Below are 15,277 nucleotides of genomic sequence, written 5' to 3'. Positions count from 1 at the left end.
ATGGCACTCTGACAGCATGGGAACTCAAAGGAATGTGGCCAGAGGTTAATTAGAAATACTTGGGGGTGAGGGGGAAACAAATAGGTAGCATTTTATTATGCAAAACAAGGGTGCAATTTGGATCTGGATAGCACTTTTCTCTGACCTCTCAAGGTTCAGAGGGTTTGGAATAGTGGTTTTGGTTTGTCAGCTCCATATAGAAGCCATTTAAATGTATGAGGATGCATTAATTGAACTGATGTTTAGAATGCATACACCCTGAGTGTTCCTTGCATACAAGTCACTCATGGGAATGGATGCAATCTTCCGCGCTCCATGTACATGCACTGGCTGCAATGGAATGACCTACATCGCACGCACACGTGTGGGTTTGGGGTGAGTGTGACCATGGAAACCTGCCACATCCCGCAAGGTGGAGAAGTCACCGTCGCCAAAAATGCAGCATTACCAGGTCATTGCCTGCTTCACCTTTGTGTGTTGAAAATGTAAATTGCACCTTAAACCTGTGACCGAATAAACTGTGACTTGACTGCAGGGTGGGGCAAGAAGGCGTTAGGCTTTCAGGATTGGATTTTCAAAGGAACCCTGAGGACCTTGTGAATGGGATGCCTTAGGCTCCTTTATAAATTCTGCCCAACTTGAGATGCAGAGGGCCTGATTTGCAGAAGTGCTCAGCTCCCATGACTGTTGTAGGAGCAAATGGGAGCTGTGGGCACCTCACGTCTCCGGAAAGCCAGGTCCGACATATGTCAAGCTGGGCACCTGAAAGCAGCGGCTGCTTATGGAAACGCTGGCCTTAAACGTGTTGGCATAGGCAAGGATCGGAAGCTCGTGACCAGAATCTAGGCTACAACGTGGAACCTCGCACTGCTTTGGTTTCCTCCTTGCATGCTCAGCTGGGTACGTTTGTTGTTAGTGCCATCTGCTTGGATCTGCCACTCCACGCGGAGTTGATGAAGCCATGACACCTTTAAACTGATTCCTTTTTATAGGTTTAAAAAAATAACTAAAAATGCATCACTTCACACTTGCCTAGAAGCCAAATCACTGTGTGTCTAACCCACCTCTCTTGAGTTGCATTTCTACTTTTATTTTGTCTTTTTTTTTTTTTTTTTGTTAAACACACAGAAGCGTGTGCTGTGCACACACCAGAACTAATGCATTTTGATTTCCATTCATTTCAAAGTGATCTGTTTGGAAATGTTTGTCTTTTCTTACAGCTTCTGAAGTTGCCCCATAGTCGGTTTCCCCATCACATACCTACTCCTGAATTTGATCCATGTGGCCATCCTAGTTTCCCATAATTTCTCTTATTTTTATTTAGTTTTGTTCCGTGTTGTAGTGGTGGGGTTTTTTTTGTTTGTTTTTTTAATTTTTCACCTAAAGTCCCTGCGATCTCCCTACGGCTGCCTCTCACCTCTTCTCTGTTTATCCCCCAACCTTCTGACAGATCAAAGTGGTGAATGCGTTCCGTAGCTCTTTATATGATGGCCTCAAGAAACCCGAATCCAGAAGCTCCATTCATAACTTCTCAACTCACCCCGAGTTCATCCTGGAGGAAGATGAGCCTCGAACCCCATTCCTCGACGACGCAGAAGAAGACTCCAAGACCGACGGACTCGAAAACCAAGGTGGGAGTAGCCCAGGTGAATCCTTCTCCCTCAACCAAAATAACAATGCGGTGGACAGCGATCTAGCCGAGAACACCGTCCCAGAGTTTGTAAGCCCCTTAGATGGCCTGGAATCATCGGTTTGACCTTTGAACTTTGATACTTCCTTCACCCTGAGTCCTGTGTGATATCAGCACCAATAACTGATATTGCAGAGCGGTCACTTTGTTAACTGCTCATATGTATACAATTTTGTTTTCCTTTTATGATTTAGTGGCAGGAACCAGAGTACCATGGAGTGGGGAAGGCGCAGTTTGCAGTGGGTACTCGCCCAAGTGGGAAGCAGCCAAGTTGATATTTCTTCTCCTTGAGTCAGGTTCCGTGTGTCCGTAGGGGTTTTTCATTTTGAAAAATGCATGTTAAAAGAAAAGGTTCAGATTGTCTTAAATAGTCTTACATGCACGCTCGCCATCTGAGGGTGCATTTGTGGGGTGACTTGGGTCTTTTAGCTTGTGGGATTTGACCCCTGATAACATCACACTTGGGGGTAGGGGAGCAGCAGCATGAAGGTACAGATTTAAAAATTGAACAGGGGGAAAAAATCTTGAATTGTGTTTAAAAAGGAGGAAAGAGAAAAACCAAACCGGTATTCCCTGCGGGAGATTCTGATGGTTAGAGCATGTAAACCAGTCTTCCACCTTGAAAAAATGGTACCTAACCTTTTATTACTTGTCTGTCTTTGTATGTGTCTCTGTTTCCAACATGCTAACTGTGATTAAAAACAAGGGAGGAGGGTGATTTAAGAGTCTTAAATATGTTGGCTAAGATGTGATTTGAAAAAGACCCTGCTTTGTTACAAAGCCCCATGGGAGATGCTGCCACCATTGCTGGGAATGTTCTCCAAGAACTGCAGTGACTGGAAATAAGAAGTCTTACTTTCTGCGGATCTTTTTAAATGCATCGTTTTGCTCTTGAACTGTATGATGATGGTCGGCAAGAGTTGTGCATAATTGAATAGCAAATCATTTCTGAACCACTTTGATGAGCAGAGGTGTGTTTTGGTTTTTTTTATGCTGTCAGATTAAATATTCCTTTGGCCCTGGAGCGAGGCTAGCTGCAGCTAAGGTTCATCCCAAAGAACATACCACATGGTGTATATCCTTTTCAAAGCGGTGGTGGGGTCTGGATGGGAATCGAGTGCCAGCTGCTGATGGAAGGCTGGGGCAGCTTGCGGCTGGGTTTTGCAGGTCCCTTAGGACAGAAAGAAGAGACTGCAGTAGGGGAGGCCATATTTGCAGTGGCCATATCTGCACAATCCCATTCAGTGTACATACCCGCTTCATGATGGAATTGTCTGTCTGTGTGTGTCTAGGGTTGGATGCAAATGGGGGCATTGTCCTGTAACATGGCTGTCTTACTCCTGGGAAGGGAAGGGCACCTCCTTCTTCAGAACTTCAGAGGAGGCTTGATAGCTAGACTTTGCCCCACTCTCCCCTGTCACAAAGGTCCCCTCTCCACCTTAGACCCAAATTTGCCTCTCCTCTTGCCTGGATCTGGTTGCATCTCAGTACTACAAACAGATGCAAGAAATGATGATCCGTGAAGCTAAGGTCATAGCCAATGTAACTTACTCTGGAGAAATCCGTTCCAGAATGTCCTGTGCTAATTGTTAATGTGGCTCTCGGTTTTTTAGGCTTGTGCCCTGATATTTAGGTTGTGGCAGGGTGAGAAGGCCTGGGCTTGAGCTTTTGATCATCTGGGAAGCCACTCGGTGAAATAGTTCTGAGCAAACTCACTTGTGAAGCCAAGGAAGGGCCAAATCATGAGTGATGGGAGCTGTCTGCAACTCCTGTTGATTTCACTTCTGTACCTCTCAGAGTTTGGCCCTAGATTGGTGTCATTGAGAAATGCTGTAGAAGGTGACCTACTTTACTCCCTTATCTAACTCCTTATTCAATTAAAAGCTGTACCTGGAAGGAAAGAGAACCCACTTGCAACTGCCTGTATTAAAGGGTTTGTGACAAAAAAGGGACAGGGGCCCTTGGCCAGTCTCCTTCCCAAAAAGCAGATATATCTTACTGAGTGAGTGACGTATTCGTTTTCTTTTTTTTTTTTTTTTTTAAAGAACGCACAGCAAAAACTCCCGTGCCTTTTCCAAGCACTGCCCAAAGCACCGTCTGCCACTTGAGAGCTCGGTACTTTGCCAAGAAATAAGTGTTCCTTAAACAACCCAACACGGATTCATGCCCTGGCGCTGTCACGCTTCATTCCACATCTGTTCAGGGTAGACCAATGAAAGGTCCTTTTCACAGGGTCTTCTGCTCCAAGGCTAGTAAAGAGGAGGGGATGCTAGGCTCCACAAACTGCCAATACCAAGAAGAAATAACCACCACTGTGCATCTTAATTGCAAATCAAAGCCCATCCCTTTCATCGAGAAAAACCCACCTGCTTCCTTCATTCCTTTCATTCTTCATGTGAGCTATAATTGGGAGGGATTAAGGGGGAAATTTAGCTGCTTTTTGTCTCTTACATGACTTATCTGATGGGAAAGAGAAAAGGAGTTTCGTTTTTCTGTTCTAAAGCTTACATTACTTAAAAGATCATTTTTCTATTTTAAGTACTTGCAAAAAAAATACAACTGATGAAAATACGGTGTTCTTAGGCACTTACGTAAATATTTATTAAATACTTTTGGGGGACACTGATTTTGTTTGTTTGTTTTTTATTACCTCAGACCTGTTTTAAAAAAAAGGGGGGGGACTTTGGAGGTGCTTAAAACATCACTCCCAGAAGTTTCTATGACTGGCAGGTCACCATGAGGGTCTGGTCTACCTTTTTAGTCAATTTATTTTTTGCTCTAGTTTCAGTCGTGGGGGTGGGGAATTATGTATAAATATTATGCAAAAAATATAGTTTTCTTTAGATCAGAAACTGATATTTCTAAGTCAGCCATATGTATTTTTTTTAAAGGAAAACAAAGCTGTAAATCATGTGTCTGCAATGGAACGTGATCACATAACTGGCAGTTTAAAGTGACAGGTAATTTAAGGATTGATCAGACTCCAATCTACTTCCTTTCTCTGAGCAGCCATCTTTGTACTAAAAGTTAGTTGATTACACAGAACTGTTTTTTTATATAAATTACGTTGGTATGGCTGGTTGCTTAAAGTATAAGCATTTATTGTGAATACTTTTTTATGTAATTTTTTTTCTATTTAGTTTCAGTGATAAACTGGCAGCAGCTAACTATGGCTTAAGTTATTGAGGAAACTTAAAATGGGGGGAGAAAGAGATGGTGCATTCAATTTAAAAGGCATGGTAGCCTAAATGAATTTTGTGAAACATGCCTTGAAAGATGGAGAGAGGTTTATTTTATTTTATTTTTTTACTGCCAACGGAATGAGTGGTGGTGGGATGGGGAGAATTAGATAGTGCCATGTCAGACAGGAAATGAAGTAATCTCCTGTGATACGTATTAACTTGCCTTGGAATGCTCTGTTAAAACACTTTCAACTATTTTGCATCCAATTCTTAAGGGTAGGGTCTGTTTTGTTTTGTTAAATCAAGTGGCGGATTGGTACCAAAGACATTACATCACTTCCTGTGTGCAATGGTGAATATCCATTTCTAGGAGCTTTCATCGTGTGATTAGGTTCGAAAGGGGGGTCGTTGTTTGCACAGGGATCTGACTTTAATTTTCAAAGGTTTTGTGCAATAAGTTTTTAAGGAAAAAAATTTACAACAAAACAAGAAAAAAAAATCTCCAGAAGGAAAAATACTAAACTGAATTTTAGCCATGGGTAGGCTGTAAAAATAAATGAGCTGCGGCAGAGGAACATGTTCAGTCTGTCTCTCATCTAGAAGCTTTCTCTGGGGGGAGCATGGACTATTTGTGGCTGGTTTAACTTTGGATCATGCTGGGGAAGAGGCAATTCAAAGCCCATGGCCGACTCCCACGGCCTTCAGTGGGTTCTGGATCAGGCTCTCTGAGGAAGGGATCTTCGAGAAGATCGGTTGCTATAGTGACTTCTTCCAGCGTTCCACCAAACAGGGACTCCATCTTCCCCCCCCCCCCCCAAAAAAAAACAAAAAAACCAGTCACGGCCTTTGATTTTCACATGTCCCTAGGTTTTCTGCCTTCACCTGTGGTGGTGGGGCAAATTGCTGTTGTCTCTGGGAGCTACAGCCCCAAGAGGAGGGGAAGGGTGATGGTAGTTTTGTTTGTGCTGTGAGAAAGTCTTAGATGACTTCATCTTCTGCTTTCCCTACCTCCTCGTGAATTTACCAATTTTCTGAGCTATCCATAAGGATCTCCTGAAATGTGCTCTGAAAACTCAACTCCCCCACACATACCCCAGCCGTAAATCTTGCTGAGAGAAGGACAAGCTAAGTATAGTTGTGGTGAATATAACTTTGGCCTGATATCATAACTGACCATGACTCCTTCAGGCTTACCTAGGATTTATGAGTCAAAAACAATGCTGCTTTGTGGCTTGTGCTGTCCTTTTCATGATGGTGTCTCTTTTCCTTTTCCTTGTCAGTAATTCTGCCCATCTCTTCTTCCTCGCTGTCTGACCTCTTGTGCTTTATGCCTCTGATGTCCCTGCTGACCCCACCCCCAAAAGAGGGGGCTGTGGTTGGGTTCTTAAGTTAATTAGCCTTTCAGCAAAGTCCATGGCTAAAATGGCCTTTAGTTTATTTCCTAACCCTCAATAAATATATATACAAAAATATACTTTGTATGTATATATTTATCTGATTCTCTTTTAAAAAAAAAACAAACAACAAAATAACCAAAATCTTTCTTTTGAAAAGAGCACGCAGGTTTGAATTTGAGTTTTTTTCAGTAACTAGTATAATAAGCACTGGTATTTTTGTATTTAAAAAAAAAAAAGAAAAAATGACACAATAAAAGACTGAATATTATGTGGTATGCATGACATTAAAAACAATGGTGGTTTCAAAACAATATGTACCCTGGTGTGTTTGCCATAACCTAGAATCCAGCTTAAAGTGCACCTGATCTGTATTTGCATTTTGATATTTAATCTCTGTATGATGTTTTGCATGTAATTTATATGGTTCTTGGGAGGAAAAAAATACTTTTTTGAATGAATTGTCAACTAGCTGCTTCTGGGAAAATTTGGAACTCTAAGCAGAGATAACGCTGTGATTGGAAATGGAAGGGGCAGGGGGGAAGATAAAGCCGGGGAAACAAAGGGGTAGCGTTTTGAATCAATAAAGCTTTTGCTGTTGAGCAGAAACAATGTGCGAGTGCATCAAGAGAATAAAATGTGCCCACACGTAATTGTGCTGTCCTTAGTGTATGTCTACTAGCTTGTGAAGTCACTGATCATCTACTGAAGCTGAGACAAAGGGTTACACTTAAAGGCTCATCTCAGAGCAAAGCTGTAGTGTGGAAACTGGTGGTGTTTGATTTGTTTCAATCTCACACCATGAAAACAATTTTATTTTAAAAGGTTTTCCAACCTCCCTCTTCAGATGTGGATGACTGTACTGAACTGTTTGTTCCCATTGTTCTGACTTCTACCATCTGCGAGCAAGGTCCAGAAGCAGCTGTCAAATACTAGCCAAAGCTAATGCCTTCTCACACATATGGCTATGTAGACATTTTCCCACTCCTCTGACAGTGTCCCTCCAAAAACTCTCCAAATGCAGTATGTGGCAATAGAGTTGAACTGCACCTTTCTAGTGTTGACCGCAACTCAGTAAAGCCCTTTAAATATTTAAGTCCATCCCTCTTTAGTCACATACTTAAGTGTTTTGTTGAGCTGGAGTCTCAAACAGCAATTAGCGTTTGAAATTTATCAAAAGATGTGGCTGAAACAAGTCCTGATCCTTTGGCATTTATGCTCAGGAAGGGCTTTACTAATCGGAGTAGTCTTATCAGCATCAGTGGGACTGTTCCCACAAGTAAAACTATTCAGGGATTTCACCATTTTTAGGAGTAATTTTGAAGACGTAATGGATATTTTGACCACCTGGTGGGATGTCCGCCCCCGTCATTACTGCACAGTCAGCTCAGGAGAGGAGCTTGGGCTGAAGGCAGAGCTGTGTATGGGAGAGGAGCTGGGGCTAGAGATGGAGACTTGTGGGAATGAGGGCAGAGCTGGGCAATGGAGCTGCAGCTGGAGCTGGTATAGGTGGTGCTGCCTCCTGTTGGGGCTGGCCTGGGTCCCCTGCACACACACACACACACTCCCACACACTTTCAGTGGTATGCCCCCATAGTTTGAGGACTGCTGTCCTAGAAATCAGCAAATCAACTGATGTGAATTAAGCTTAGATCAGAGCTTAGGTGACTGGGAGAAGTGGTTACAAAAATTGGAATGCAAGTGCCTGGCAGGGTCACTGTTGTTTCCAGTGGAGTTCTGTCAAATATTGAATCTCTTTTTTGGGGGATCACACACTAGCTAACCCCTAAGGCCTGTCTTTTTGGTTTTAAAAGATGCAGTCAGAAATGGAGTTTATTCTTAAAAGTAAAAGCTGGTTTTGATTGGATGCTATTCAGCAGAAATGCTCCAAATTTTCCCAGTGGTTTCAGACCTAGTCAGTTTTCTGAACAGCAGCTGCGATGCTAATTTACAGAGTTGTGGTGGTGTTTCCCATACCCAGTTATACCAATAATTGTGGTTCTGTCGGTCTCTCATTTTTGTGCATAATGTATGTTCCTTGTTACTGTGTTGGCCTGTAGTTTCTTTTGTGCAATAATTTAGTTGGTTGGGCGGGCATTGGCAGATACGAGCAAGATCATTATTCCCACTGCCACTGAGCTTGCATCTTCTATTTCCATCCTGCCACTTTGATGGGAACTCAACTGCCATTAATTCTACCAAGATATGTTGTTATGGTGCCAGGTTACCAGCTGCAGAGGCACTGGAATGGGGTCACTGATGAACCACTTTGAGGTCCCACAGTAGCCAAACTTGTGTGTGATTGGGAAAGGCTAAGATATTGGACTCCATGCGTCTCCATCAAAGTTGGGCCCAAACTGAGTGGAGAAGAGAGATCAGGATACAAGCCCAGCAGATTGGGCCCAGATCCTCAAAGGTATTTAGGCACTTAACTCCTTTATATCCTTTGACAAGCTGGGCCTGCCTTCCTTAGGCTCTTGGAGTGGATAAATAGGGCAAAAGTTCTGTTTAACATAAATGGCTTTGCATAGAGCTGTAGCATGACCTGGATTTGATGTGAAACAAGCAACTTCATGTTGCTGAAATTGGTAGGTCGGGGGGTCCAGCGTGCCCCTCATTATTCAAGTTCCTTTTGCTGGAAAGGCCATGCTCCCTGAGGCTGGGCCTGCACAGGTTTTGTACAAATATAATTTTTTTTCAGTGGGAGGGGTGATTTCCTACTACTATAATTATACCATTACAAGCCCTAGTCTAGATGTAGTTATACTGGCATAGCTTATTCTTCCTTCACTTATTGGAATAAACTGTCCAGGTATAAGCAACTTTATATTGGTATAACTGTATCCATGTAGTTACAGCAGCAGACAAGCCCGTGGTGGTGATCGCTTTCATGGGTGGGCATAGCTAATCTTAGTGTTAAATTTTGGGTGAGATTCCTTAGGTTTAGTCTACATGAAGAAATTTACCAGCATAATTAATTATTTCTAGTTACATTGATAAGTGTCTATATGAATGCTTACTCCAGATTAAAAGTGCCTTTTTTCTGATTTTGCCTTTAGTGCTTTTGGAGGGTTTAAATTAAATCAGAAAAAAGGCACAGTTATTCCAGCATAAGAGTGTCTAGGTGGGGAAATTTACCGGTATAACTAGCCGTATAGTTATGCCAGTTTTTCCTGTATAGACAAATCCTTTAACCCATGGGTCAGATCCTCAGCTGCTATAAATCAACATAGCTTCATTGAAGCCAATGGTGCTCTGTTGACTGGCACCTGTAAAATTCAGTAGACTCACTGCTGCAGAAAAGTTCTGCTTTTCAGAAGTGCAAAGTACCTGTGATTCCATTTCCAGTTAAAGTCAATGGGAGCTGGAAGGGGCTCAGCACCTCTGAAAAGTGGAGCCAGAATTAAAAATGACTTTTTTCAAAAAGGAATACAACTGATTTAAAAAGGCTCCCAGCGGCATACAGGTGTTTACTTCCCACTGCATGTTACAGTGTGGGCTAAGTATTTGGGCTTTTACCTCCTCCTGAACCAAACTTTTGCTACCTTGGCTAGTTTGCTAACTGCTTTTGGGCCTTGACTCAACTCCATTTCACAAGAGCCTCCTACCTCATTCTTCATTAACTGAATGGGGTGGCTGACAGAGAACTCCTGCAGCCTGCCTGGGGTCGCGATTTAATGTAAGTGATGAACTTTTGCTGCTTTAAACAGCCAAACAAAAAAAAAATGGATCCAGTGACTCACTGCCTTATTCTGTGGTTTAATTAAAAAAAAAAAAAAAAAAAAAAAAAAAGCAAAGCCTCATTAGATATCAGTGCTACATATTTACTGCTTCTGTCCTCCATGTCTGTCGGCGTCTATAGTCCCCCACGGTGTGTCTCTGACAAATGCAGACTGAATAGGGGAGGCTATCAGTCATTCATGGGCAAGCATTTTTTTAATCCCGTTGTAAATAAAAAGAAACAAAAATGTCACCTATTTATTTCCTTCCTGGTGTGTGTTGGGCTTCATCAGTGTCAAGCTAAAAATAATAAAAAGGGGAGGGGGGGGGAGAGGGAGCTGTCTGTGTGTGGCTGGTATTTGGTCTCATTTCATAGTCCTCGAGGCATGGAGAGATGTGGATGTATGCCAAGGCGGACTGGGGTCTAAGATGCACAGGACAGACGTCTCTGCCTACTCCCCTGCAGCCCTTTTATTAACACTACACTCAGTCTCTCTCTCTCTCACTTGCCCCATTGGGTTATTTCTTGGAATGAGTTGGGCCAGGGTGAAGCACTGTATTTGAACTCGCTAGCTCCATGGGGCTACAGCCAGGCCAATGGGACCTTGAGGGATCTAGCTGAGAGCTTGTCGGTACACAGCTACCTCAACTCTGCCATTGGCTGCTATCGATTACTCTAGGTATACTCCCTCTAAAGGCCTGCCGATGCTTGGAAAGTACATTGTGTTTGACATGTCAGTCACCCTACTGTAAAATACAGCTGAGCATTCATATGGTCCCTAGGGTTAACCGTACCCAGCTGAAACAACGCTAGACCTGCTCATTCTTTTCTGTGCTGAGTTTCACATTATGTGAGCTAACATGTCAATTCCGTGTGTAGACAAGGGCAAGTTGGAGTTTGCATCAGTTGAGCCTAATGGAGTTTAGCTTAGCTTGCCCTTATCTAGTCTGAGGGATCAGTCTTGGTGAGTTAGGCAGTAGCGGCCAGCAATCAGGCTTGGCCTGAGTGTGCACAAAATCCAGGAAGTTTTTTCTCCCCGGTGATCGTTTGTCTTTTCCTGTCTCTTATCTCTGTCATTTCTTCCTGGTTAGGTTTTATTTCCTAACCTTTTAATTCCCCTCTTTTCTGCTGTGAACACCTAAATTTGGTCTCTCTCCATTTCTTTCTTTCAGTCACACCCTTCCCTGCTGCTGACCTGGGGGCCTAACCGGTGGTGCTTTGTGTTGCCATGCGAAGGCCCAGCGTTGGTTTTTCTGACACAGCTGCTTGATACCTCAGCTGGTAGCTCTAGTGTGGCTACACTTTGGTTTGAGGGAAGAAGAATCTTCAATAGCTCATTAAAAAATAAGGCTGATGAGCATAAGGAAGGGAAACCTATCCCATATGGCTCATCTATTTGCACTCACAGGGCTTCAGCAGTGGATGTCAAAATGGAGGAGCCCCTCCAATATCTCAGCTGTAAAGAATAAAACAATCTTTCCCTCAGTTCCAGTGCTTCCTTTTGTATCCTAGAAACCAAGCTCTTGTTAGGACCAGGGCTTTCTCCTCTAGTGCAAGGCAACCAGTTTAAATTCATTGCTATTTTTGTCATGCCATTGGTGTGCATAAGACGGGATGGGTCTCAGAGGCAGGTAGGCTTGCAATCCAAGTTAGGCATCAGGCGGACATACAGGCACGTTTGGCATGCAGAAGGCTTATAGCATCACCCTAACTAAGCTGATTTTTTTTTCACATAATGAAAATGCGTGGTGGGGTAGGAGAAAGGAAGCACAATGGGAGGAGTGAATGACACATTATGTAGGGTATAGCTGATAACTGTTCAACAGCAGGTGGGATGCTACACCCACCTGTGCTGGTTGAAAGGCAGGCTCCACGCTCTACTGCCTGGTCTGTCAGAGGAGATAGGAAACTAACGTGATGGGTTTTAAGGTTAGAAGGGGTCATTCTGATCATCCAGTCTGAGCTTGTGCATAGATTCATTGGAAGGCAGGGCGGAAAAAGACTTTGAGAAGCCCTCTAGGCCAGCCCTGAGGCATAGCACAGATCTCTGCAAGTCCCGTTCTGATGCAGCAGCTGGGCTGCCCATGGGTGAATGAAATATTCCACAGCCCTCCAAGAAAAAGAGGAGATAACCCTCAGCATGTGGCTCAGGTTTCTGCTTTACCAAGCAGGTTCCAAGAGCCAAAGCTGTCAATTAGTTGCTGTATGTGTGCTACAGTAATGTCCTGTGTTACCGTGAGCTCCTTGAATTGATGCCCTAAGATTCACGTATTTAGATTGCTGATCACCATCCCCATAGGCGAGCCGCTTTCAAGACACTGATAGGACAAAAATCAAAATATTAAGGAAACTGACAACGGTGTCAAGCCGCCAGTACTCCAACACTGATGAGTCATTAATGCAAGAGCACCAGATAATGACCAGATAATATCCAGACCCTATTTCCTGCCCATCTCCTCCACAATCACTCATGAAAAGTTTCCTGCATCTTTGAAGTGTGTGTGCGCCCAAGAAGTTAAAGGCTCTGACAGGCAAGGGACAAACATACAGGGAGGTTGTGGAATCTCCATCATTGGAGATTTTTAAGAGTCCGCTAGACAAACATGTCAGGATGGTCTAGATAATATTTAGTCCTGCCAGGAGTGCAGGGGACAGGATTGGATGACCTCTTGAAGTTCCCTCCAGTGCTCCAATTCTATGTTCCAAAGTCCATCCCAGAGAAGGCCCTGCCAGCGCTGTTTAATGTGAAGTGGGTCCAGCTCAACTGCTCGCAGCCACAGCAGTTTCACACAGAGAGGGAGGCAGGCAGGCAGATCCCAAGCCATGGATGCAGTTGTTAACCAATAGCTTTCTCCAACGGCATGGAGTTCATTGAAAGCTCCTGCTCTATTTGGTAGCATCCCTGCCTTGTGAATCTCTGTCGCACACTTTAAAAGCCCCCTGTCGCTAATCCAAACTCTGGCAGCTACAGAAATATTCCAGTACTTTGCCCATCTATCACCACAGATGGAAAGCATCAACCAGGGTGTCAAGTCTAATGGCTCCCAAGCTAGGATCTGTTGACCACCATTGGCATGCAGAGCATTCACTGATAGATTTCCATGGAAATCTATCTGGTCAGTAGTGCTGGCGGCTCCTCATTTCCTGCTACTTCATTGCTTTAGAAGAAGCTAAAAAAACCCTAAACTTTCCCAAGGATACTTTCCCACATAAGCACTTGTTCTGGTCACTGATGTTATTTGATCATCAGTGGGACGGGAAGTGGGCTGCGTGATTGTGAATGGGAAGGAATGTGTCCACAGGACACCCACCCTCTGTTAAGCTATGGTCTGTACTACGCAAGTGTTTGAGAACTCCATGGCATAGTAGCTGACTCGAGCATTGTTCTCTGGACAGTATTTTTCTAAAGCTTTGTCCAGTCTAGATTTAAATGCCCCAAGCCATGGGGCTCCTGTCTTTTGGAAGAAAGAACCTTCGCTATGAGCATCACAAAGCACTTTAACAAACAGTAATGAATATAGCCAAGTATCACCCCTCATTGTACAGATGGAGAAACTGAGAGATGTGAGATATCTAAGGACACGCCAGCCCATGAGAATAGAACCCAGGAGTCCTGAATCCAAGGGCCTGATTCTCTACTGCCTTGCAGCTTGTGGGATCCTTTTCACCTGTGCAAAGTGAGTGTACAATGCTGCCACATCAGAATTGTCCACACTCATGTTCACTCGCCTCTTTCTTTGCACAGGTGTAAATGACAACACAAGGTGCAAGGCAGCGAGGAGGGCTTCTAGGCCTGTGCCTTCACTATGAGACCATACTACCTGCCACAATGGGAGGCTTTGGGGAGTTGGGGGTTGGTGGCTAACAGCAGGCAGGCAGCTGGATAGTCAACAGAAGATCTTGGCAAAGTTCAGTGATGGCAACTGGACACCCAACAAGGTCTGAGCAAGACTGGGAGAGGGTGGGTGAGGAGTTAACTGGGGGTCAGGTAAGGTAGAGGTGGGGGGAGCACAGTCACAGTTGTGAACGTGAGGGAAAGAAAGAGACAGGGAGCAAAATAAACCAACAAGTACCAGGAGCAAGTGAGAGGGGAGAGAAAAACAGAGTGGGGAAGCCAGCCAAGGAGAGGAGGGAGCTCCTGGCCATTCCTTCTGCTTGGTTGGGTTTGGAATTGCTGTCTGACAGTTTGGATTTGACTGTTAGAATAACCATATTTGCTCCCATTCTCCCCACACTCCTCTCCACACACAGAGTGAATGCTTATCAATTTCTTAGAGCAAGGGAGAAATGGATTGAAGGCTGGGGGATGTGGGAGTACCAAGGCGGTGCACAGGCATGAACCCCACAAGAGGAGATGCTGCCTCAGCCAGGGGAGAGGGTGGCTGTTTTATCCAGCACCCCTGTCTTGTCTCCTCTCCTCTCAGATCCCTTTCTCCTTCCTACACTTCAACCTCCCTTTCTCCTTTCCCCTCCTTCATCCTTTGTTCCCTTTTCAGCCTCCTCCTTTGTCGTTTCCCCCTTTCATTCTCCTTCCCATTCCCTCTTTCCTTCTTCCTTTGCAACTTGGCTAATGATAGTTTGAATTAGCAAAAATATTCTTCCAGCTTAAATCCTGTTCTAGTAGTATCAGAACATCCATGTCTATTTGGATGTGCCTTTGCATCAAAGCTCTACAGGTGAAATCTGGGCCCAGTGAAGTCAATGTGGCGACATGCAAGAGTACTTTTATGGCTTTATAAATCTACACCAGTAACGTATTGTAATTAAATTATTAACTTATTGGGCAGTGCTTAGGAGCCCCAATGATGGCCTAAGACTCCATTGTGCTAGGCACTGTACAAACACAGAACACAAAGATGGTCCCTGCCCCGAATACATGCTAGGAAATCACTCTTTCTCCACATACCATTTATACAAGGTCCTGGTTTTCAGGAGTGCTTCACATCCGCAACCCCATTTGCAGTCAGCAGGAACTTCAAGCGCTCAGCACCTGTGAAAGTCGGTCTTTGACATTTTTGTTGTTTGGGGGATCTTCTAGTGGGATGCCACAGACACAACAAGACAATAATATTACTGCCAACCCCAAACATCTAAAAATCAGAGCTCAGCCTCCACTTCAGAATCATGAGATTTTTAAAATAATAATTGTTTGGGTCCTTGATATTTGTCTTCTCTTGTCTGAGCCTTTAGGGCTAAACATTTACAAGCTTTTCTCCACAAACACAAGGGCTAGAAACTTATGTTAAAACTAATCATATGACCCCAAGAGCTGGGGCTTTTACACCACCGC

The 15,277-nt window shown here is 43.9% G+C and overlaps 1 protein-coding gene across 11 annotated transcripts in view; it reads left to right on the top strand.

The window, feature by feature from the left end:
- Window positions 1–10,058, top strand: part of ATP2B4 (ATPase plasma membrane Ca2+ transporting 4) — a 109,235-nt gene extending 99,177 nt beyond the window's left edge. For all 11 annotated transcript variants that reach the window (XM_038380196.1, XM_038380197.1, XM_043500519.1 and 8 more), the window contains one exon: window positions 1,451–10,058. In XM_038380196.1, the coding sequence (XP_038236124.1) occupies window positions 1,451–1,756 (306 nt within the window). In that variant the 3' untranslated portion in view covers window positions 1,757–10,058. The remainder of the gene's footprint in view (window positions 1–1,450) is intronic.
- Window positions 10,059–15,277: the final 5,219 nt, after the last annotated feature.

This window comes from Dermochelys coriacea, chromosome 21 (genome assembly GCF_009764565.3).
Source record: "Dermochelys coriacea isolate rDerCor1 chromosome 21, rDerCor1.pri.v4, whole genome shotgun sequence".
Lineage (NCBI taxonomy): Eukaryota > Metazoa > Chordata > Testudines > Dermochelyidae > Dermochelys > Dermochelys coriacea.
The sequence above is the reverse complement of the archived record's forward strand: the minus strand, read 5'-3'. Positions and strand labels throughout refer to the sequence as shown.